Below are 25,287 nucleotides of genomic sequence, written 5' to 3'. Positions count from 1 at the left end.
GCTTCTCTTGGCTAGGAAAGGGAAATCCTCCAACCCCTTGTGCTTCCTGGGTGAGGCGATGCCCCACCCTGCTTCAGCTCACCCTCCGTGGGCTGCACCCACTGTCCAACCAGTCCCATTGAGATGAACCAGGTAACTCAGTTGGAAGTGCAGAAATCACCCGTCTTCTGCGTCGATCTCACTGGGAGCTGTAGACCAGAGCTGTTCCTATTCGGCTATCTTGGAAGTAACCTCTCAAGTTTTATTTCTAATGAACAGTGCTGTCCTAAACTCTTGATTTTTATATGGCGCACTGTAAATAACAGTAGCTTTTTAAATACATTTGAGCCTTCTCCCCATTGGCATTCAGTGGGGACAAATTCCATTTGAATGCTCAGTTACTATAGATGTGGTTATATGGAAGTGCTTGGGGCACAGTAAACTAAACTCAATCACAGGTGACTTACATTTGCATCCTGGCTTGGCCACATGCAGTGTAATCTTAGTTCAGCATCTTTGAGTCTCAGTTGCCTCATCTGTAAAATGGCTTGTGTTCACCACAAACCCCAAAATATGTTTTCTGATTGAATGTAAAACAGCCTTAAATGGGCACATGTCTAAACGGACGCCAGTCACACAGGGCTTCACTGATTCTAACAATATATCAGAATAATAATTTATAATATGAAAGCAGAATAAGGTTTGAGGTCCACAAATGTCATCCACCAGAAACGCCTTTTTACCTCATGTTTGAATGCTAAAAACGAAGACTTTCTGCCAGGGCTCCCAATAAAACAGTCACCTAGGCACAGTGACAACCAAGAAAACCTTTCCTAAAATCATCACTTTGTTCCCTTGGTTCTGCCTCTCTTCTCTGCTTACTCTTGAGGAGGGGGGATTGGGGGAGTCAGGAGGGGAGGAGGGTGGTGTGACACATCTTAGAACTGGAATGGAGGACAAGTGAAAAATTTCTATTAGGAGTGATGCTCTTCAGAAAACAGTAGCAAAATCGTGTTTTGAAAACTCTATCCACATAAATGAATATATATATATGTATATCTTCCTGTGGTCCCTCTATTTTTTATAGATTGTACTATGACTATACCAAATAAATTAAAAATGTTTTACTGATAAATAATAGTTGTACATATTTTTGGGGGTAAATGTGATATTTTGATACCTTTATACAATGTGTATGCAGTGATCAAATTGTAGTAATTGGGACAGCCATCACCTCAAAGGCTTATTTTTGTGTTGGGAACATTACAATTCTTCTCTTCTAGCTATTTTGAAATTTATAATAAATTATTGAATACAACAACTTATTCCTTCTAACTAACTGTATTTTTGTACCTCTTAACCAACTTCTCTTTGTCCCCACTCTCTTCCCAGGCTTTGGTAACCACCATTCTACTCTTTACCTCCATGAGAACCACTTTTTTTAAGCTCCCACATGTGAGAACATGCTATATTTATTTTTTTGTGCTTGGCTTGTTTCAGTTAACACAATGACCTCCAGTCCCATCCATGGTGCTGCAAATGACAGGATTTCATCTTTTTTTATGTTTGAATAATATTTCAGTGTGAATATATACCACATTTTCTCCATCCATTTGTCTGTTGATGAACATTTAGGTTGATTCCATATCTTGACTGTTGTCAACAGTGCTGCAGTAAACATGGGAGGGCAGATATCTCTTCAATATACTGATTTCCTTTCTCTTGGATATATACCCAGCGGTGGGATTGCTGGATCATATGTAGTTCTAACTTCAGTTTTTGAGGAACCACCATACTGTTTCCCATAATGGCTGTACTACTCTACATTCCCACCACCAGTATACAAGTGTTCCCCTTTCTCCACACCTTTGCCAACATTTGTTACCAAATAAAGTATTCTTTAAAAAGCAAGTTACGGCCGGGCGCGGTGGCTCAAGCCTGTAATCCCAGCACTTTGGGAGGCCGAGACGGGCGGATCACGAGGTCAGGAGATCGAGACCATCCTGGCTAATACGGTGAAACCCTGTCTCTACTTAAAAATACAAAAAAAAACTAGCCGGGCGACGAGGCAGGCGCCTGTAGTCCCAGCTACTCGGGAGGCTGAGGCAGGAGAATGGCGTAAACCCGGGAGGCGGAGCTTGCAGTGAGCTGAGATCCGGCCACTGCACTCCAGCCTGGGTGGCAGAGCAAGACTCCGTCTCAAAAAAAAAAAAAAAAAAAAAGCAAGTTACAAAAGGTCAAATTTGCCTGAAAAGTGTTACCAAAAGAATCCAGCTCCTAGTGTAGTGCTTTTCATATGATAGGCATTCAACACATAGTTGTTGCATTAAAAACAGCATCAAAGTGATTATTATATTTGGAATTTATTTAATCCACTTAGTAAGTTATCTATTTGGTCTAGAATAGGAGTTAGATTATTAGATTATTTACCAGTAGTGTTGACAGTTGATTGTGAACTAACCCCACCCCTGCAATTTTACTCAAAATAATATATTAAACAGAAGTGACAAATCATTTCTTTATCCCTTTATTCATTTACATACAAAGTATATTGTGAATATTTTTGCTTCACTGAAAAACATCTATTAAAAGGCAGAAATAGCACAAAATCATACAGTGATAAGAATCCTTAAACTGCTCATTTCACCTTACCAATTATCTAGTTCTGCTATCTTTCTATTTTAATGACAGGTTTCAAATTCAAAACTGCTTTCAATCTACAGATTTAGATATGTAATAACTGCTGGTAAAAACATTGATTTTTGTAGCCTGGTTCCTCTTTTACATGAGTGCTTATTTCAAGTTTGCTGCGATCACCATAGAAATTTTCTCTATTGCTAGAGGTTGGAGGTTATGATCATTCATTTATCTAACAAGTACTTTCAAACAGCTATTCTGTGCCAGGACCATGATAGGTAGTCATTACTTTCATGTCATGTTTTAAATGCTATTTTAGATCTTCCAAAAGGCAAGTTACTTTAAATCAAAAGATCAAGTCAAGACAACTTCTGTTTTTCTTTTCTTTTCTTTTTTTTTTTTGTTTGAGATGGAGTTTCGCTCTGTCGCCCAGGCTGGAGTGCAGTGGTGTGATCTCGGCTAACTACAAGCTCCGCCTCCCGGGTTCACGCCATTCTCCTGCCTCAGCCTCCCAAGCAGCTGGGACTACAGGTGCCCGCCACCACACCCGGCTAATTTTTTGTATTTTTTAGTACAGATGGGGTTTCACCACGTTAGCCAGGATGGTCTCGATCTCCTGACCTCATGATCTGCCCACCTCGGCCTCCCAAAATGCTGGGATTACAGGTGTGAGCCACCATGCCCAGCCCAACTTTTGTTTTTCTAACTTGATTCAAGGGCTGAGCATTAAATGCCACAGAACAACAGGTTGATGCCCAGGCTTTTGATAAGTGACATATTTTAGCAAATGTATGAAAGCCAGTCATTGTGTGTAAATCTAGCATAGCTTGATGGTTACACTTCCTGGTTGTAGAACCAGAAAGACTTGGTAGTGAATTCTGGCTCTGCCGTTTACTGGTTTTATTACCTTGGATAACTTACCTAACCTCTCTGAGGCTGTTTTCTCATTTGTTAAAGTTGGAACTAATAAGAGTATATACTCATAGCATTACAGTGACAAATGGATGAGATGCTGTGTGGAAAGCACAAAGATCGGTGCTGGTATTTACTAATTCCTCAATAAATTAGCTATTAATAGGAGTTATTAATTGGCTATTGATAGGAAGAATAAAAATCATGATAGTGATGGCGTAAGTATTTACCTGGGTCAAGGGAATTCCTTATTTGGCTAAATTATCTAAAATGTATAGGAAGAACAGAACTTTTAGTTGGCTATTTTTCTTTTATCTATCTATCTATGTATCTATGTATCTATCTATCGATCGATCGATCAATCATCTCATTCTATTGCCCAGACTGGAGTGCAGAGGTGCGATCATAGCTCACTGCAGCCTAGAACTCCTGGGCTCAAGCCAATTGTCTCACCTTAGCCTCTTAAGTAGCTGGGACCAGAGTTGTGCATTACCACATCCGGCTGGCTATTTTTTTCATATTCTGGTTAACAAGGTGTCAAACACAAAATGCTTCACGATTTCGTTGTCTAAGATATTTTAGACACACATTAATCCATTTCAAAGATTAAAATATACTTTAATATTTCTTTTTTTTTTTTTAAGACACAGTCTCCCTCTGTTGCCTAGGCTAGAGTGCAGTGGCATGATTTCAGCTCATTGCAAACTCCGCCCCCTGGGTTCAAGTGATTCTTCTGCCTCAGTCTCCTGAGTAGCTGGGACTACAGGCGCATGCCACCATGCCCACTAGTTCTTGTATTTTTAGTAGAGATGGGGTTTCACCATATTGGCCAGGCTGGTGTCAAACTCCTGACCTCATGATCCACCCACCTCGGCCTCCCAAAGTGCTGGGATTACAGGCGTGAGCCATTGCGCCCAGCTCTTTCAATATTTCTATAGGTGCCTAGTTCCTGAAGGATTTTAAGGTCATAATATGCAATGACTGCAGATGCCAAAGTTTTAGAAAATGTATCCTAAGCACAGAACGAACCCTAAATATTCAGTTAGTTAAATGCCAAACTTATCTTGTTTCTTTCTCTGAAAATTGTAATGCTGACAAAATTCCAGATAACTTAAAGCATCTGACAGTTTGGTTCTGAAGTTTTACTATTGCATTGTAACTATAATTTTGCTCATTAACTGTGTAGAATGTAAGTTTACCAGATCTAAAAAATTGTTAGCTAATGAAACAAATTAAATAGAGCCTCCAGTGGATTAAATAACTTCATGTTATATTTCTAAGAATTCTACTCACAATGGCCACAGGGTCATTGCTGCGAGTTGCGGCCAGGCTGAACTTCTTCACGTGAGTGTTGGTCTCCAGAGCCTTTGCAAATTCCCTCAGGGTTGGAATTGGAATGTTCTAAGACAGAGAAGACATGGCTAGTTGATGACCCATTCTATGGCACACTTTTGCCAAGGTAAGAATCCACAACCTTTAAATACCATATGTGTGTAGATAAATACATGATATCCCTTCTAAATGAGGGTCGTTACCTAGCCTTCAGCAACCAAGCTATCCTGAGCCAACAGCACCACTTAGTGTCCAATAGGGGAATCTAGTCTACCACGATGGTACCTCTTAAGTGTCGTCTGTCTGTTTTCCCTTACCAAGAAAGTATGCACATACTACACCTCCCTCTTTTTATTTTTCACTCTATATTCTAGCCAGACTGATACACTTGCCATTGTTTTAATATACCACAGTCTTTCTCTTTTCCAGACCTTTACATATGCTTTCCCTTTAGCCTGGAAATTCCTTTTGTCATTTTCTCTCATTAATTCCTACTCATCTTTCAAGACTCATATGTAATATCATCACCTTTGTTTACTGGATCTCCTAGGTAGCATTAAAATTTTTCTTTCTTGCAATTCAATGACATTTAGGGGCTCACCACATCATGTTATAATTATCTGTTTAGTGTTTTTCTCCTAGTATAATATTTTTCAGAGTAAAGACTGAAAAAATCTTATTCATCTTTTAGTCCTTTTTCTAGATCATTTACCACGGTAATGACCACTGGGGAAGGATACAATATGGGGTGCAGTTAGAAGTGGAGAAGAGTCCTGGCTGCACTATAGGCTAGCTCTATGACCTTAACAACTCTTTAAGTCCCACTAATAATTAAATGAGATAATAAATTCCAAGTATTTAGTAAAGGACATGGCACATAGTACACACTCAATAAAAGTTGGTTATTATTAAATGCTAAGCACTGGCCCAAAAATAATAAACAAAAGAGACTTCAGTAATATTTATACACACACACACACACACTCTCTCTCTCTCTCTCTCTCTCTCTCTCTCTCTCTTTCTTTCTCTCTCTTCTACTCTTCCCCTTTGAGAGTGGCATGACTTATCAAATTGAATAAAGTGGGAGTAACAACATCTTCAGTAACTTCAGAAACCAGGTCAAAACAGGTATTGTGGCTTCCTGCTTTCTCATCTTTCTGTCTTGGATCACTTGCTCTGGGGAGCCACATGGTGAGAAATGGAGGCCTCTTCCCAACAGCCACATGAATCTGCCGTCTTGGAACTGGATCCTCCTGCCCTGGGCAAGCCTGGTGCTGCAGCCTTGGATGACAACTTCCTTGTCACCTCATTTGAGACCCTAAGCCACACTATCCAGCTAGCCACTACCAGATTCCTGACACTGAAAAATTGTGTGTGAAATAATAAATGTCTCTTGTTTGAAGCCTCTAAGTTTTGGAGTAATTTGTTACTCAGCAATAGATATAACTAATGTACTACGCTTAACTCAGGTACGGTGATTCTTTTCAAATAATTATAGAAATCACTGTTTTCCAAAACCCACTTCTTTTGAATAGGATACCTTGACTCCAACTCAGTGACTACAAAGAACTGCAAACAGGTGCGAAAACAAGCAATTGGTCATCTCTGGTAAGTTTTCTGACCTCATGATAAATTAAGTGACTGATGATAATCACAATGAAATACCTTAATGTTGTTGAGGTTGACTTCTTGCAAGCTAGGATCATTGGCTTTCATCTGCTGCAGGCTTATTTCCACATTTGTGGGATTGGGTGGTTCCTCAAATACTGGCTTTACCTTTTCACCTTTGACAACATCTAAAACACAAGTTTTCATTTTAAAAAAATGCAAAGTCTCTCCTATCAAAATCAGTGGCAACTTCCCAAAAAATGACATTTCTTTCATATGCTCTGATTCCAATAAGACTTTAATAGCAATGACAGTAGGTTTATCCTCAGCTGAGCAAGCATGGGAGTGGTGTAGCTCTGAGTCACAGTTTGGAAGGCTGGTGTTTCTCAACTGCAATGAGAATTCCCTGGGGCTAACACTGCATGGAGCCAAAAGTTCAGGAGGCCCTGCAGCAAACTCCAATGTTCAAAATATCCATGGGCAGTTATTGCTGCTCCATATGGACATCTGTCAGACTATACTAACTAGACTTCAGGATCTGAGATACAAATCAGACACCACAATAAGTCTTCACTTCCCAAACTCTAATACCCCTCTGGCCTCTTGATCATACCCTACCCTCCTCTGAGTTCTATTCTGGAGCTTTAGTTTTAAGGAAGGTATGGGAAGAGAAAGCGATAAAACAGAAGAATGGAAGTTAACAGAGATACAAAGGATTAACATCCCAACATACACAGAGCTCTTAGAAATCAATAAGGCGACCCAATTAAAAATGAACCAATAATACGATCAGAAGAATCTGTCACTCAATCAAAAATATAAAAAAGTAACTAAGCTCCAAAATAAAGAAAGGAGATACCATTTCATTAACAAACAAGTGTGAAACAAGATAACATTTGGAGTTGGCAACAATGTGGAGGAAAAAGCATCTTCCTACTTCTCTGTAAGTGAGAATGTCATCTGATGCAAATGTTTTGGGAGGGTAATTTGGCATTATCTATCACAATTTAAGATGTGCATGTTCTATGACCCAGCAATTCTACAGAAGTCTTATCTACAAAAATAGCACAGATACATAAAGATATATATTCACGGATATTCCCTGTTCCCTGATATATTACTTGTGACAGCAAAACATGATAAAATGTCCATCGATATGAAAATGGGTAAATAAAGTATAGCAACATCACATAACAACTCATTGTCTATTCATTAAAAGAATCTATTCATGAGCCAGGCATGGTGGCTCACACCTATAATCCCAGCACTTTGGGAGGCTGAAGCAGGAGAGTTGCTTGAGGCCAGAAGTTTGAGACCAGGCTGGGCAACATAGTGAGACCCAGTCTCTACAATAAATTTTAAAAATTAGCCAGGTGTAATTTTGCCTGTAGTCCTAGCTGCTCAGGGGACTAAGGTGGGAGAATCCCTTGATCCCAGGAGTCTGAGGCTGCAGTCAGCCATGGTAGTGACGCTGGACTCCAGCCTGGACAACAGAATGAGACCCTGCCTCAAAAAAAAAAAAAAAAAAAGGATCTTCATTATGTATCCATTAAAAAAGTTATCTACTCATTAAAAGAATGAAGGAAACCTATAGGTACTGATAAGAGACCACAATTTGAAGACAAGTTAATATTTGTGTGTATGTGCATGTATAAATGTCCAGAAGGTTATGCATCAGATTGTTAACAGCAAACATTGTCAGAATGTTACCCTTTGATGCTGAAGCTAAAAAGGATGAGCATTTTTTATCCATAAGTATAAGAAACAAGAAAGGCTAGCCTAGGCAACATAGCAAGATCCTGTCTCTACAAAATAAAAATAAAAATAATTAACTGAGTGTGGTGGCATGCACCTGTAGTCCCAGCTACTCAGGAGGCTGACCAGGAGGACTGCTTGAGTCCAGCAGCTGGAAGCTGCAAAGAGCTATGACTGCACCATTGTACTCCAGCCTGGGCAACAGGGCAAGCCTCTATCTCAAAAAATAAAAGGAATATTGCTCATTGTGTGTCTAAATTACCACTATAAATAATATTTCATATATACACTACTGAGATTAGAAAGCATCTCCCAAGTCTCTATTAAGTGAATAAAATAAAATTAACCTAAGAAAAGTTGTAATCCTAAAAATGAGCTGGGTGTGGTGGCACACGCCTGTAGTCCCAGCTACTCATGAGGCTGAGGCAGGAGAATTGCTTGAACCCAGAAGGTGGAGGTTGCAGTGAGCCCAGATCGCGCCACTGCACTCCAGCCTGGGTGACAAAGCAAGACTCCATCTCAAAAAAAAAAAAAAAAGCTGTAATTTTCTATGAGTTTTCAAAGCATATGGGTCACACTGTATTGAAATGACCTGAATATTGGTCCTTCCTTACCCCAGACAGATAAATTTCTTTGGGCAAGGACCATTTTCATCTTTGTACCTAATCCTAGAACATTCCTGACACATAGTAGGTATTTAGTGGATGACTGACGAATGAATAAATAAAAAAGTCTGATTAATTGTTTACTGCTACAGGAAATGTTGGCATAGAAGATGGTGGTGTGGAATGTCCTGTGCACGTAAGTCCATGCCAGCATGTCTTTCATGCCAACTGAGGGAAGTGGGCATTCAAATTCTAACGATAAGCTCTATTACTGAGACAAAAAGACACTCAAATAGAGAAGGTAACTTATTTAAGCTGCCATAATTGATTAAAACATCCTTAGGAACATGAAACTCTGCATCTTGTGATGACTAAGCAATCTCATATCAGCATTTTTTTCATGAATATGGATTATATCATTTAATGCAGATCCATATATCAACAATTTCATCTTCTGACTAAACAGACCTACCAAGAAAGTGTTCTGGGCAACACACACTGATTTGTACTAGTTTCACCGCCAGGTGGCGCTTTCATTGCCAGCTGCTCTGTATCCTAGCCAAATGACAGAGTGCAAAGCCTGCAAGAGTCAACAGGCCTCTCTCCTGCCAGCAACCCTGGAGGCTCCAAAGCTTTACAAAACTACAGATTCCACATCAACTTACTTCTGACAGGCCCTTTGCCACCTTTATTGTTGGTTGTTTCTTCATCGAACTTTGGATTGTTGAGCAAATTGTGTACTCCAAGGACAGCTAAAAACAGACAGTCAACAAATGAGCATTATGTTTGGAGAAGCACATGAGGATGTCCACATTGTTAATATGCCCCTTGAAGAACAATTCTTTACATCATAAATGTAAGTCCCTGAGTCTTCTTTCCTTGCACAGTGTGTGGTACATGTATAGTGTTAAACACACTTATTTGAAAACCCTCCTTTCAAGACCACCAGTAATCTTCATGTCTTTCTACATCTCCACATGTAGAACCATTTAGGGTCTGAGGAACGGTGGCCTAGTTATGGCCACAATTTACTGAAAATCTGCCTAGACCTCCTAGTTAAATAGACTCAACCTTTCAGTTTTCTCATCTGTAAAATGAGAAGGTAGGACTGAGACTAATGATTTTCAAGATCTAACATTATATAGATGACTGCATATATTTTTCCAGAGGCCTCTTTCAATGTCAGCCTCCTCATCTCTCAGTACCAAATATAATTGTCTCTAGAGCATTCCAGGGTGGGGAAAAAAAAGCAACATCAGCAATAAAAGGTCAGTTAAGCGTACTGAGATTTTCAGCTTCCTGTATTACACAGAACTTGCACCAGGAGGCAGCGTAGGATGCAGGAAACAACACTGGGGAAGAACGAACGCAGTGCTGGGCTGAACCTGCAGCTTCTATGCAGATTTCCCTTTGCTAATGAAATTCTAGATGACATTGGCCATCTGGAGAAGGATCCCAGAAGGGATAATAATCTGTTGACAGGTGGCAGAGGAGTGCCTCTGAGATGCTCATCAGCTGTACTGTAAGCTACATATTGAAGGAGGGAAGCAGCTGGCACAGCACAAGGAAGGGCAAATGGTCAGAGCTAGCAAGGACCCGGTGAAGAGGGGGACTTGGGAGCAGTCAAGAATCCTGACTCTGACACATGTTAAACTGTGTGACTTGGGAAGTTGTTAAATGCCTGAGTCTCCGTTTCCTTATCTGTAAAACAGGGATAATAATTATACTTTATTACCAAGATTAAATGACTTTCTATGTGTCAGGCACCATTCTAAGTGCTTTACAAATTCTTGTTAAATAAATAAGAATTTGTCACTGTGGGCCGGGCGCGGTGGCTCAAGCCTGTAATCCCAGCACTTTGGGAGGCCGAGACGGGCGGATCACGAGGTCAGGAGATCGAGACCATCCTGGCTAACACGGTGAAACCCCGTCTCTACTAAAAAATACAAAAAAAAAAACTAGCCGGGCGAGGTGGCGGGCGCCTGCAGTCCCAGCTACTCGGGAGGCTGAGGCAGGAGAATGGCGTAAACCCGGGAGGCGGAGCTTGCAGTGAGCTGAGATCCGGCCACTGCACTCCAGCCCAGGGGACAGAGCGAGACTCCGTCTCAAAAAAAAAAAAAAAAAAAAAAAGAATTTGTCACTGTGGGCTGGGCGTGATGGCTCATGCCTGTTATCTCCGCACTTTGGGAGGCTGAGGTGGGCGGATCACGAGGTCAAGAGATCGAGACCATCCTGGCCAACATGGCGAAGCCTTGTCTCCACAAAAAATACAAAAATTAGCTGGGCGTGGAGGCGGGCTCCTGTAATCCCAGCTACTTGGGAGGCTGAGGCAGGAGAATCGCTTGAACTCGGGAGGCAGAGGTTGCAGTAAGCAGTGATTGCACCACTGCACTCCAGCCTGGGTGACAGACTGAGACTCTGTCTCAAAAAAGAAAAAAAAAAAGAAGTTGTCACTGTGTCTCTGTGAAGGGGACAGGAGAAGGAGAAGATGTCCCATTTGATAAACACTGAGGCCATACAACGAACACATCTTCTTGCTCTGGCTCCATGCTCACCAAGTAACTTCTAATTACAATTTGGCTCCCATTGCCAGGTTTTCGTTTTTATCTGTTATCTGTGAATTGGGCTAATGGATCAGTTCCCACCACTTTGCTCCAATCTGACTACTTCCATGTATACTGATAAGATCAGATTTCCAGTCCAGAGCTCCCACAGTTTAGGGATGGGAACTAGACTCTGGATGGTGACCACACTGACACCCAGCCAGTCTAAGAGGCGCTGTCTTGCAGGTCAACTACCACTCTCTTGAAGAACTTTCTCTCTGCTCTCTATCTGCCACAATAACATGGGCAATACACGACACTCTTTCTTATCTAAAATTCAGATAATCTATAAATAAATTTTGGAACAAAATCACCACTGAGGGTGGCAAACAAACAAAATCTTGGCATTGTTTTATTTTTTAAGTTCTCAACACTCCTTCATATTTGTTTGCTTTAATTTCTCACAGTAACTCTTGAGTTTTGCGGGATGGGTATTATTTGCAGCTGAAATAGAGCAAAATAACATTTGCTTAGAGAGGTTAAGTCACCTGCATTAAGACTGACAGCTCCATAATGGCTGGTGTCAACCTGCTATTCTCCTACCTACAGAGAAGCTCAAAGGCTGCTGGCATGGGTGCCAGTGCATGCTGGGAGGTCATGGAGCTAGACAGGAAAGTTCCCAGAGTTCAGGACTAACCTGCAAGATCATAGAGTTCGGTGTCAGAGGCACTGGCCAAAGCTTCTTCCAGTTCTGGGTCAAGGGTCACTTTTTCTTCTTTACGAGTTTCTACAGGCTTTTCTTTAGGGATAAAGACTCTCCCTTTAAATCAGAAGAAAAACAAAAATATTGAGTACTACTGCCTTATTGGTAGGGTAACTAGACTGAGCAGAGAATGCAGTTCTGGCCATTGAGACCCATATGATTAAGCCAGTTCACATCCAACTGAGATTCCTGTATGGCCAGGATGGTGCCAACATCGATAAGTAACTGTCAGAGGGAAGGAACACTGCAGGAGGAATCCTGCATTCTGCCACACAGAGATCTGAGACTATAGTCCTTAAACACAGAGGGCAATGGTGGCTTCTACCCCTTTGCTATTGGAGGTACTGCCCTTGGGTCTGGGCAGGAGAGGTCCTGCACTGAGTCGTGCACTTTAGAGGACCCCATACTAGTCTTCCTGTGGCTGCACCTCTCGGGAGAAACCATGAGGCCAAAGGGATATTCCCATCTAGCATATAGGCCACTTTCTAGACCACACTTCAGGAACCTAGGACCCTGGAATGTCTTGCCCAAAGAGCCCCGTGCCTGCCTCAAGGGCCTCCATAAGCCCCTTCCTATGTCTATCCTCCTGAAGGCAGGTCACACTGCTGGGAGTGTACCCCCAGGTCAAGGGGAGGCTATTTGTGGGGGAGCCTGGATGAAGCTTGGATATGTGGGCTTGGGTGTCCAACATGTGTGTTTGAGGCCCTGGCAGTATGGGACAGATCAATATCCCTGCATGGAACTCTTGGAAGTCCAAGAATACTGGCCTTCTAGGTATATCTAAAGGAGGATACAGCATATTTTAATGGTTTGTTAGCCTTTAAACATTTGGAAAATGTGGTATGTGGACTTCTATTTGTATTCTTGTCTTGGACCCTGCAAATGTTAAAAGCAGGTTCATATAAACAGCACCGGGGTTCCTGAGTAACAAACTGGCGAGCCCCTGGGGTACTTCCTCTAAATTGGGAATGCAGACAACTAGCATGCCACATCTGGGGTCAGGTGGGCTAGTGTAGTGACCCGGGGACATAGCTACCAGTCTAGAGTCACCAAAGCAGGCATGATTGTAAGGAAAAATCAGGGTCACTATACTTGGAGATAGATAGTGGGGGTCTGTGAGCAACAAGGCATTCTGTGCTTCCCACAGATGCATCCTCTGCTGCCATCTCCCACTTCATCCTGTCAGTCAGATTCCATTTATTTTGTCCCCCACTCATTTCTGAAAATGCTGATATCGAATCCCTAACTCCCAGCTCAAACTTCTGGACTGATGAAATAACATTGCTGTACCCAGGAGGATGGCACAGTTCCTGCTCCTAACTTCCATCCACGCCAACAAATCCATTTCCCACACGTGCACCCAGGACATTCTAGAGCCATGATCAAAACACCCCAGAGCATTCATATTCCTTTCTAATTCTTCCCAGCTTTTGACTCTTGGTTTCTCTCTTTTTTGAAGCTGGTCTTACTTTTTGGGCATAATCTTTGAAATTGTTCTCTTCCATTTTGATTTTTAGAGTTCCCTAAAGGCTCATCTGGCTCCAGTTTTAGCCCATTGGGACCCAAGTTCTCTCCAGGTCTCCTTGGCTAGGCTGGCTTATCCCACTCCCATGGGAAAGGAAAGGGTCCAACCCAAAGTCAATAACCCTCCTGCATGAGAACTCTCCAGACTTCCCTGATTACAAGGGCTGTGTATTTCCTGTTTTACCATATTGTCAAATGGCTGGATGAGTAAACAGGAGCGTGTCAGAGCTGGGCACTCCAAAGACAAGAAAGAAAGGCACTGCTTGTGGTCAGTCTGGGGCATCCTGGCAACAAGGTCGTTATCACTGACATGCATCCTGCTTCCTGCCTTGGGATCACTTTAGCCGCCACATTTCTCAGAAGGAAGGAAAATACACTGGGAAACAAAGTAGGAGGATGGCCAGAAGATAGAAAATGGAAAAAGAAATCAACTAATCAGTAACATCTCAAATACTGGGGTTCATCTCAGACTTAATATTCCTAGTATCTATGGCCTGAAACATTTTCTTTCTGGCCAAGATGATCTTAGGTCTAGAGTCAAAATAAGATTTCTTTCTTTATTTTTTTGTTTTTAAAGACAGGGTCTCACTCCCTCACCCGGGCTGGAGTGCAGTGGTGCAATCATAACTTACCCTTGACCTTCTGGGCTCGAGCAATCCTCCTGCCTTGGCCTCCCAAAGTGCTGGGATTACAGGCACGAGCCACTGTGCCCAACCTAATATAGGATTTTCTAAGTTCCTCTTTCCTGGTACTAAACACGAGGTACACAGCTATTGGTATTCACGAGAACTGCTGATACAAAGCCATTCCTGGAGGTCCAACCAAATAACAAGTTCTAAGCAAAACTCTGCACCAGAGTAAAATCTAGCTCAGGAACCTGAGGTGTGCCAGCACATAGTATTCAGCACTGAGGTTGTGCAGCCTCTCTTGAGGACCTCATAGCAGCTTCCCGCTGCTCCTGGATGGTCTCACTGGTCCTTCTGGGGGCCCTGCATACTCTTTACTCTGCTCTGCTGCTCTGATTATAAAACTTGCTCCCTGCTCATTTTATTCAATTGTGCTACTTCTCAACCTTCTCCTAAGCTAAACTATGCAACTGTATACCCTTTTTATATCTCTATTACTCAGACAGCTCCTACGTTCCTAACTCTCCCACCAACCATCTGGAGATCAATCTTGATCATGAGATAATTTACCATAGCCACTCCTAAGACCTCTACACTAAGAACAAAAGATAACAGCTTTTCCCTTATTATGCTGTCACTACTTGATGTTAATTGGGACTTTATTGAAGATTTGACATAATTTTTTTCACAACTAAATTAGACCAATAGCAACTATGCAGCTATAGAAACAGCTCCATATTTTCACAGTAATCCGTGATTATTTGCCTGGTTTGTAACTGTTCACAATTACTTTATTTATTAATTATTTTTTTGGAGGCAGGATCTCACTTTATCACCCAGGCTGGAGTGCAGTGGCAGGATCATAGCTCATGGCAATCTTGAACTCCTGGGTTCACGGGATCCTTCTGCCTCAGCCTCCCAAAGTGCTGGGATTACAGGTGTGAGCCACCGCACGTGGCCCAATTTTACTTTCTTAATGACATTCTCAATGGTGCGTGACCCACTGAATGTGTGCAATACAGAGAGCAGCCTGCGCATTATGTGAGACAAGGCAGTAGCACTCTGCCTCATGCCAACTAGGAGCTGGATACTCCTGCTCCCACTGCTGCAGTACAGATTTCTGAGATGCCATTCACTTGAACCCATGTTTACCAAGTGCCTCCCATGCCAGTTTCTGTGGCAGGATAAAAAAAAAGACCCTATCACATGAAAACATGCAAAAACCAAAGTAAATAAAGTGATAAACATTGTTACATTGCTGTGAAAGCAATAAGCAGCTGTCATAGTAGAAAGAAGAGAGGTCAGAGAAAGCCCGAGGCCCTGAAATTTGAGCTGAGACCCTTAGGATATGAAAAATGGGGACATGAGTCAGAAGGAAGAGTCCATGAGAAGACCAGCCTGAGGGAGGAAAAGAACTCAGCAGGTTCAGGGAAGTGAATGAAGACAGTGGGGCCTGAGGATTAGCAAGGGAAGGCCAGATGCAGGTAGGGAGGTGGATAGAGGCTATATCTACTTTAAAGACCACAGTAACGATTTGAGACATTAAGAAGGGAAATGCCAAGATTTTGTTTGTTTGTTTATTTATTTTAAGACAGTGTTCCACTCTGTTGCCCAAGCTGTAGTGTAGTGACATGATCACGGCTCACTGCAGCTTTGACCTCCTGGGTTCAAGCGATCCTCCCACATCAGCTCCTAAGTAGCTGGGAACATGGGTGTGCCATCATGCTTGGCTAATTTTTGTATTTTTTGTAGAGACGGGGTTTTGCCATGTTGCCCAGGCTGGTCTTGAACTCCTGGGCTCGAGTGATCCTCCTGCCTCAGCCTCCCAAAGTGCAACAATTACAAGTGTGAGCCACTGCGCCCAGCCAACATGATCTGATTTGTATTATAAAAAGATTGTAATTGCTGTGAGGTTATCAACAATTCCATTAGAATCTTTGGGGTCAAGTCAGCATCTATAGCTGAGGAAGCTGGACAGGCTATTGATAGTCATTCTTCCTCCCAAGGGAGCACAGGGTCGGGAGCTAAGGAGAAGGGTTCCCTATTCTTGGCTCAGAGCTCAGTCCTGGCAATGGAAAAACATCACCTTGCTCCTCACAGCCTTCCTAGCTCTGTCATCCTGTTTCTCTCACTAGACTACAAGCTCCTTGAGGACAGGGCAGGGTCTTATTTGCCTGTGGTTCTAGCATCCGGCCACAAGGCTCTGCACAGAGGAGGCACTCAGTAGATGATGGATGTATGAATGACTGCACTAAACTTTAATGGTAGCCTCTAAGGTTAGAGGTGCAGTGCTACAGCCATCCTGGACATGGAGCAGAAAGGCCTTGAGGGACTTCCAAAGTTGGTAAAGCACCAGGCTAAGAGAAACACACCAGTGCCTAGGAAACTCTCAGGCATGACACCATCTCACATTTTCAAAACTTTCTTTGGGGTTTGAGATTTTTTCAATAAACTAATTTGAGAACCATCACACCCTAAGCAGTTAGCCTATATATTTGATCATGTTTCTTTTTTCCTTCAATGTATTCTCCCCAACTCACCCCACCCTGACTAATGGCATCCTATATCATAGCGATACATATATTACAAATGATAAACTTTCATGGAGACATCATTATCACCCAACGTCCACAGTTTCCATTAGGGTTCACTCTTGGTGTTATATTTCCTATGGGTTTGGCCCAGTATAGAATGACATGTGTCTTGCAGCCATGATTCTTTTTAATACTGAATCCAGTTCATGGGCTTATTTCCCTTTTCCAGGACAGTTCCCTTGCTTGACCCTCCATGACAATAAAGTAAATACTGAATCCAGTTCATGGCTTATTTCCCATTTCCGGGACAGTTCCCTTGCTTGACCCTCCATGACAATAAAATAAAAGAGGTACTCTTAATTAAGAGAGCCTCCATTCCCCCCCAAAAAAAAAAAAAAAAAAGAGTGCCTCGTTCCAAGATGCTCTGCCTGTGGTCCTTACCTTTCTTTTCTCCAGTGAAGGGCACAAAGTCCTCTCTGTCTTTCTGTTCCAAAGCCTCCTTCTCCAGGTACATGAGGAGGTGCTCGCGGTCAAAGGGGCCGGTGGCTGCCTTCTGTGTCTGGTCTTTCTGTCGAAATCCAGCCGGTAGCATGGCACTCTGACAAGACAGAGGTGTGAGCAGGAAGGAAGATGTCTGCCGGCCTGTACTTTGCTACTTCCTCTTCCACCCCGATTCACTATGTGCTGGGGAAGCAGGAAGGATACCTAGGCAGAATGTGCATGTGAGCTGAGGGCTGGGGGCTCTGGGACATCTCTGAGGCCTTACTTGTTCTAATGTTCTGGGCTGACAGCGGGCTCCCAATGAGCTCAAGCAGCGCAGAGATGGCTAGAGCAGTCTCTGAGTCTTCTGAAGCTGCCTCCTAGAACACGGAGGCAAAAGACCTCTTTCCTTGTAGATCACGCTTAGGTTTGGCTAGGGCTGCACCCAAGGAGCTCCCAGGCAGAAACATGAGACTCTAACAAGGAGCCAACATGGGGAACCCCTCTCCTGCAGAAGCAGCCAAGCTGATAAGTAACTATTACAATGATATTAATGCCTGCTTGATAAAACTTTGCGATTCCTTCCTTAAGTCAAAAAAAAAAAAAAAAAAAAAAAAAACAAAAAAACAACAGAATACCTGTATTTTTAAAAGTAAACACCATATCCAAAGTATCTGATGTATCGGAATACCATATACATAATTTTGTTTTAGTTACATTTTTATTTATAGTAAAATCACTATTTTGGATGCCTCCAATTCTAAGTTTAAGATCATACCAGCAGGTATGAAGAAAGTGCTTGCTAAACAAACAATACAACAAGAGACTGAGCTTTTCAAGAATTCATAAAAACATTGGAAACTCCATTGAACTTGATATCATGATTATAGTCAGTCTAATCTATTCATTGTTATAAGTTCATCAAAGAGTTCACATTATTTGTGCATTTGAAAGAAATTAGATATTTTTTGAAAATCTGCATTTGGGGTCAGCTGTGGTGGCTTATGCCTGTAATCAAGCACTTTGGGAGGCTGAGGTGGGGGGATTACCTCAGGTCAGGAATTCGAGACCAACATGGTCAACATGGCGAAACCCTATTTCTACTAAAAATACAAAAATTAGCCAGGCATGGTGACATGTACCTGTAATCCCAGCTACTTGGGAGGCTGAGGCAGGAGAATTGCTTGAACCTGGGAGGCGGAGTTTGCAGTGAGCCGAGATCATGCCACTGCACTCCAGCCTGGGTGACAGAGTGAGACTCTGTCTCAAAAAAAAAAAAAAAAAAAAAAAAAAAAAAATCCGCATTTGGGGTTTAAAACCTGGTTTAAACACCATCTCTGACACTTACCAGTGTTGAATCTTATATAAATTACCTCTCCATGTCCATCTCCTCATTTATGAAATGGGGATAATATAGTTTACCTCAAGGGCTTCTGTGCCCAGAGAAATGTATGACTCAGAAAAAACTCAGTAAGATTTGCTCTCTTTTCCTCTTTCCTTCTTTTTACCCTGTCAGACTAGTCCTTTCTCAACCAATGGAAAATATTTCCCCCCATTTACATTAGGCTGTTTTTTGAGAAATACATTTGCTGTATCACACTGTAGTGGCTATGAGGTTCTCTATGAATTTGTAAACACAGGTGACCCAGAACCAATCAGAGGAAGAAAAGAAAATGTGCATTCAGGCCGGGCGCGGTGGCTCAAGCCTGTAATCCCAGCACTTTGGGAGGCCGAGACGGGCGGATCACAAGGTCAGGAGATCGAGACCATCCTGGCTAACCCAGTGAAACCCCGTCTCTACTAAAAAAATACAAAAAACTAGCCGGGCGAGGTGGTGGGCGCCTATAGTCCCAGCTACTCGGGAGGCTGAGGCAGGAGAATGGCGTAAACCCGGGAGGCGGAGCTTGCAGTGAGCGGAGATCCAGCCACTGCACTCCAGCCTGGGTGACAGAGCGAGACTCCGTCTCAAAAAAAAAAAAAAAAAAAAAGAAAATGTGCATTCAGAGCTAAGGGCTTTCTACCATTGTTTAAGGACCAAGCCATGCCATTTATCCATACTATCATCAACCACTCTGCTTCAGTTCCATGTCACTAACCTCGGGATCTAGGTCATCCAGAACATTTTCCAACTGTTTCAGTTCCTCTTCTGAGAGTTTGCCAAGAAGCTCATCTTCATCAATGTTCTTGTATTTCTCCAGCTCTTTTTGAAAGGGGAGTGCCATGGCTTCTTATATGCCTTTCTCATGGGCCGCACACATTTAAATGCTCCAGTTTCCTGAGACTTCAGAATACTGCTAATAAAAAAGAAACACAATAAAAAAGAATCTCCATTTTGTAAATAAGACTTATTAACAGGAGACAGAACTATGCCTCCAATGGAGCCTATTGTATTGAATGAATAATTCAACAAAAAGGTAGTATTTCCTTCATTTGCAGAACAACCTGACAGCTTACAAAGTGTTTTCACATATTTCACTTATCTTGATCTTTACAACAATCCTGTGAGGAAGCCCAAGCCGGTATTATCGTTCCCATTTTATAGATGACAATTCTGAGGTGAAGGTGGCCTAGTGCTTTGCTTGAGGTCACAGAGCTGGGATGGGTGGGCCCCGCCTTCTGATTCCCAGCGTAGTGGGTGCTTTTCCATTATACTACTCTGCCTTTCCTGGCTCTCCACAGAAAAACGGGAGAACAATGCACTAATTGTAAGGCAGTTGTAAGAAGCATACTTGTGTCTTTTCAGGGAGAGAGTGATGTGAAGAATACAAAATGGGATTCATTCAGGAACGAGAGTTTGGAACATCTATGTGAGAAAGCATTGTCCAGTAACTCCCCTGCAATTAAACTAAGTGCGATTCTAAAATCCTGGCCACATGAGCACTCTCTCTATTTTTCTCCTGGCTTTGTCTTCCATTCTATTTCTAGTCTCATTTCCTTTTCGTTCTACCTATTCATTCTTTATACCCCTAGACTGTTCTTCTCTCAACCCTTATTTTTTATATTACCTCACTTCTAAATTTTCACCCCAAATGCAATTTTTACTCAATCCCTTCCTCCTTGTAGAGGATTCTACAGATCTTCCTTAGAAAGATAATATTCAAGAAACAGTAATGTACTTCACTGACTGTGTTTCTCCTTAGGAGGTATTACCACCAATCACATCTTTCAGCCCAATAAATATTTGTTATATACCTACTATTTGCCAGGCATAGTTCTAGAAAACAGAAATATAAAGATAAACAAGATATGCCCCCTTTCCCCAAGAAGATCACAGTTTAGTGAGACAGGCACACAAATAGCAATAATGGCATAAGTATTAGATGTAATGTATAAAGTAGGTTTAAAAACACATGAGGAGGCCGGGCACGGTGGCTCACACCTGTAATCCCAGCACTTTGGGAGGCTGAGGCAGGTGGATCACCTGAAGTCAGGAGTTTGAGACCAGCCTGACCAACATGGTGAAACCCTGTCTCTACTAAAAATACAAAAATTAGCTGGGTGTGGTGGCATGTGCCTGTAGTCCCAAATACTTGGGAGGCTGAGGCAGGAGAATTGCTTGAACCCAGGAGGCAGAGGCTGCAGTGCTGAGGTGGTGTCACTGCACTCCAGCCTGGGTGACAGAGTGAGATTCTGTCTCAAAAAAAAAAAAAAAAAAAAAAAAATTATATATATATATATCTCAAAATGACGCCTTTCCCAAGATCACAGCTTAGTGAGACAGATACACAAACAGTAATAATGCCATAAGTATTAGACATAATGTATAAAGTAGGTTTGAAAACACATGGGGAAATAATCACTAAGTAGGGGAAGTTTGAGGGGAAACTGTGAAAAAGAGGTTGTATTTAAGCATTGAAGGAAGAGGTCATAAGGTGGACACGGATGGGCAAGTGTCATTCTAGGAAAAGGGAACAGCACAAAGGGGTACAGGATAAGAGAGTAAATGATATGTTGGTAGAGCAGGCAGCGTGGCGAGACAGGGGGATTCATGGAGGAAGGGAGAGGAAAGAACTAAAGAAGAGGATGGGACATCTGTGAAGGGCCTTCCTTCCGTGCCTTGCTAAGGGACCTGGACTTTATTCTGTTGGGAATGGCAAGCCACCACAGCTTCTTAAAGTAGGGGAGTGATCTGAACACGCCAATCTTTTTTTATGATTTCAAATCATAAGAATGAAGAACGAGTTGGCAAGGAATGAGACTGGCTGCAGGTGGGCCTCTTAAGGGCTATTAGAATAGTGTTCCCTTTCCTTTGTGAATTCAACTGCTCACAATGTTCAGGTTTGTGGCTTCTGTGTCGATACTCCTTTCACACGCAATGCAACGCTCTTTTCCATTAGCTCACCTTCTTATTTATTAATATAGAGGTAGGGTCTCCCTGTCGCCCAGGCTGGAATGCAGTGGTACCATCTCGGCTCACTGCAATCTCCACCTCCTGGGCTCATGTGATCCTCCCACCTCAACCTCCAGAGTAGCTGGGATTACAAGTGTGCACCACCACACCCGGGACTACAGGAATGTGCCATGATGCCCAGCTAATTTTTTAACTTTTTTTTTTTTTTGTAGAGATGAGGTCTCCCAGCCCTCCTTTTTTTTTCTTTTTAAGTTTTAATGACTATATTCTAGTAAACAAACAAACAAAAATCCTACTAAAGTCAGAGAAACCAATTGGATCTATACGCTTTGTTCTGGCGCCAGCTACCACTAAATTATTGCATCACACAGGACAAGGATGGCCCTTATCCATCAAATGAATTGGTTGAACTACCCTACTTAATGGAGTCTAAAATGCACACTTTGCCACATTTAACATTCTGAAATTGAGATGTGTCTTAGAATTGATGGTGTCCTACAATTACTGTTGTCCCAGCAGCAGTAAAAATGTACTTGTCATTGCTTGTATCTAAATATCAAAAGCACCAGCTTCAAAACTAGCAGAGTGGATGTCAAGGACTTGGAAGGAAATCCCAGGGACAACTGTGGAATACTCTTTTAAAATTTAGAAAGCAGACAATCGTGGGCAGGTGACAATGCAGGTATCTTTAGCAGCACTCCCAAAGAGAGGTCCAGATGAGGAGAGTTCCACATAATCACAGAGTGAGTTTAAGTGCCCAGTTCAATGGCTTTTAGTTTTAGTTTTGTGTTTTACAGATTTTTAAAATTACCACTAGGTGGCACAGAGGAAGTTATTATGTGGAAAAGAACCAGATATGGATGAGTAAAATAGTGATCTAAAATGTTGGACTCTGAGTGTGAAGAAGTTTTAAGAATATCAACCAATGAATGCATTTCACTTACATTTCCCCTTTTATGTATGCACAGGAGAGATACATGATTTTAAAAATCCATGTATATTCATAGGACATTTATTTGTAATTGCCAAAAATTGAAAACAATCTGAATGATAGTAAATGAATAAAAAACAAATTGTGACCAGGCAGTGGCTCACGCCTGTAGTCCCAACGCTTTGGGAGGCTGCGGCAGGAGGATTTCTTGAGTCCAGGAATTTGAGACCAGCCTGGGCAACACAGTTGAGACCCCATTTCTACAAAGTTTTTTTTTAAAAATTAGCTGGGCATGGTGGCACATGCCTGTAGTCCCAGTTCTTTGGGAGGTTGGGGTGGGGGAACTGCTTGAGCCAGGAGGTTGAGGCTGAAGTGAGCTATGATTGCACCACTGCACTCCAGCCTGGGCAACAGAGTAAGACCCTATCCCTAAATAAAGAAATAAAAATAAATTGTCGTATATCCACAAAATGGAATACTTCTCAGCAATAAAAGGGAATGAACTATTGATGTACACAAAACATGGATGAACCTCAAAATAATTGTAATGAGAGAAAGAAGACCAAAAAGAATGTACACTGCAGGATTCCATTTATCTAAAATTTTTGAACACGTAAACTGGTCTATATGACGGAAAGAAATCAGAGCTGCTTAGGCATGGGAGAAAGGTGGTGGGGGGACGGATGAGAGGAATGATATAGGGGCATGGGGAATCTTTTGGGGATGTTACATATGTTTACTACCTTGATTGTGGTGATGGTTTCACACATACATGCATATGTCAAACCTTATCAAACTGTACATTTGAGATATGTGCACTTTATTGTATGTCATTTATACTTCAGTAAAAAAGATTTCAAAAAACCTATGTGGAAGTCAAAAACAGCTCTTTCAATAAAGTAAAAAGTATTAATTTTTGTTGAGACATGGTCTCACTCTGTTGCCCAGGCTTGAGTTCAGTTGTATGTCATTACAATTCACTGCAGCCTTGACCTCTTGGGCTTAAGTAATCCTCCCACATCAGCCTCCTGAGTAGCTAGGACTACAGGTGTGCACCACCATGCCCGGCTATTTTATTTTTTTATTTTTTGAAGATACGGGATCTCACTCTGTTGGCCAGGCTGGTCTCCAACTCCTGTGCTCAAATGATCCTCCCAGCTTGGCCTACCAAAGTGCTGGAATTACACGTATGAGCTACTGTGCCCAGCCAAAAATTCGTATTTTTAAGAAAACATATTATATTGTGATTGCCAGCCTTTTTTTCTTAGTGGTACATAAAATACTGGAGAGTTTTATAATCAATGGTATCTTAGAGTTGTTAAGATTCTATTTGAATTTTTTTTTTTTATTTTTAAAGACAGGGTCTCACTCTGTTGCCCAGGCTGGCTTGATCATAGCTAACTGCAGCCTCCAATTCCTGGGATCAAGTGATCTTCCTGCTTCAGTCCCTCGAGTAGCTGGGTCTACAGGTGCATGTCACCATGCCCAGCTAATAAAATTTTTTTTTTTTTTTTTTTGCAGAGATGAGGTCTTACTATGTTTCCCAGGCTGGTCTTGAACTTCTGGGCTCAAGTGATCCTCCTGCCTCAGCCTCCTAAAGTGCTGGAATTACAGGCATGAGCCACAGTGCCCAGCCTCTATTTGGATTTCTATTGCTGGATTCCGTAACTAAACCTAAACTCCCCATTTTTCTCTAAAATAGACTTGCTGTGTAGATTAATCTACCAGTCAGACACTCCCAACACTCATATCAGCTTCAGATTCTCCCACTTTTTTCTGAGTCCAGCCGGTCAGCACCTCCTGCAGGTCCTTACTGCATAACATTTTTCACACCACCCCTTTTTTTCACTCTTGTTTCAGACTTTTGTTCCTTCATGCCTGGACTACTCTGATTGCATCTTGAAAGATTTCTGGTTTTCCCTGTAAGCCGCCCAGAACACTATAATTGGATCATTTTTCTCAACACTGCTAACAAGCCACTTCCCTGGTTAAGAACTTACAATGGCTCCCTCTTGTCTACAGAATGAAATCCAGACAATCTAGCTCTAAAGCTCCCATGATTTGGCTTTAACCTGCACTTCCTGTTTTCTCTCTCATTACTTTCCTGGGGAGCCCACTTCAGCTAAAATGGTTTATTTGCTCTCTGTGGTAGGCAGAATCACAGCCACCTAAATATGTCCTCCTCCTATTCCTCACATCTGTATGTTACTTGACATGGCACAACAAATGAGTTGTGATTAGATTAAGGATAAAGGATTTTTTTTCTTTTTTTGAGACAGAGTTTCACTTTTGTTGCCCAGGCTGGAGTGCAATGGCGTGACTTCGGCTCACTGCAGCCTCTGCCTCCCAGGTTCAAGCAATTCTCCTGCTTCAGCCTCCAGAGTAGCTGCAATTACAGGCATGCACCACCACACTCAGCTAGTTTTTTTGTATTTTTAGTAGAGATGGGATTTCACCATGTTGCCCAGGCTGGTCTTGAGCTCCTGATTTCAAGTGATCCACCCACCTCGGCTTCCCAAAGTGCTGGGATTACAGGTGTGAGCCACCATGCCCAGCCCAGATTAAGGATTTAAAAAGAGAAAGACCATTTTGGATGATCTGGGTGTGCCAACGTAATCCAAAGAGCTCTTAAAAGATGGAAGAGGAAGGCAGAAGAGTCAGTGTCATGCAATTTTTTTGCTTTGAAGATGGTGGAAGGGGCCATGAG

General features: G+C 42.1%; 1 protein-coding gene across 3 annotated transcripts in view; it reads right to left on the bottom strand.

The window, feature by feature from the left end:
* TMOD2 (tropomodulin 2) overlaps nucleotides 1–25,287 on the bottom strand; it is a 66,195-nt gene that overhangs the window by 30,381 nt on the left and 10,527 nt on the right. Inside the window, exons 2-7 of one of the 3 annotated variants that reach the window (XM_030930666.1) lie at nucleotides 19,395–19,589; nucleotides 17,260–17,416; nucleotides 12,069–12,191; nucleotides 9,494–9,580; nucleotides 6,526–6,656; nucleotides 4,822–4,929 (exon numbers count right to left, since the gene is read on the bottom strand). In XM_030930666.1, the coding sequence (XP_030786526.1) occupies nucleotides 4,822–4,929; nucleotides 6,526–6,656; nucleotides 9,494–9,580; nucleotides 12,069–12,191; nucleotides 17,260–17,416; nucleotides 19,395–19,520 (732 nt within the window). In that variant the 5' untranslated portion in view covers nucleotides 19,521–19,589. Of the gene's footprint in view, nucleotides 1–4,821; nucleotides 4,930–6,525; nucleotides 6,657–9,493; nucleotides 9,581–12,068; nucleotides 12,192–17,259; nucleotides 17,417–19,394; nucleotides 19,593–25,287 lie in introns of all 3 variants that reach the window. The other 2 variants (XM_030930667.1, XM_030930668.1) reach the window with 2 other exon arrangements.

The sequence above is a fragment of the Rhinopithecus roxellana genome, chromosome 5 (assembly GCF_007565055.1).
Source record: "Rhinopithecus roxellana isolate Shanxi Qingling chromosome 5, ASM756505v1, whole genome shotgun sequence".
NCBI lineage: Eukaryota > Metazoa > Chordata > Mammalia > Primates > Cercopithecidae > Rhinopithecus > Rhinopithecus roxellana.
This window is presented reverse-complemented; position numbering and strand designations above follow the sequence as displayed.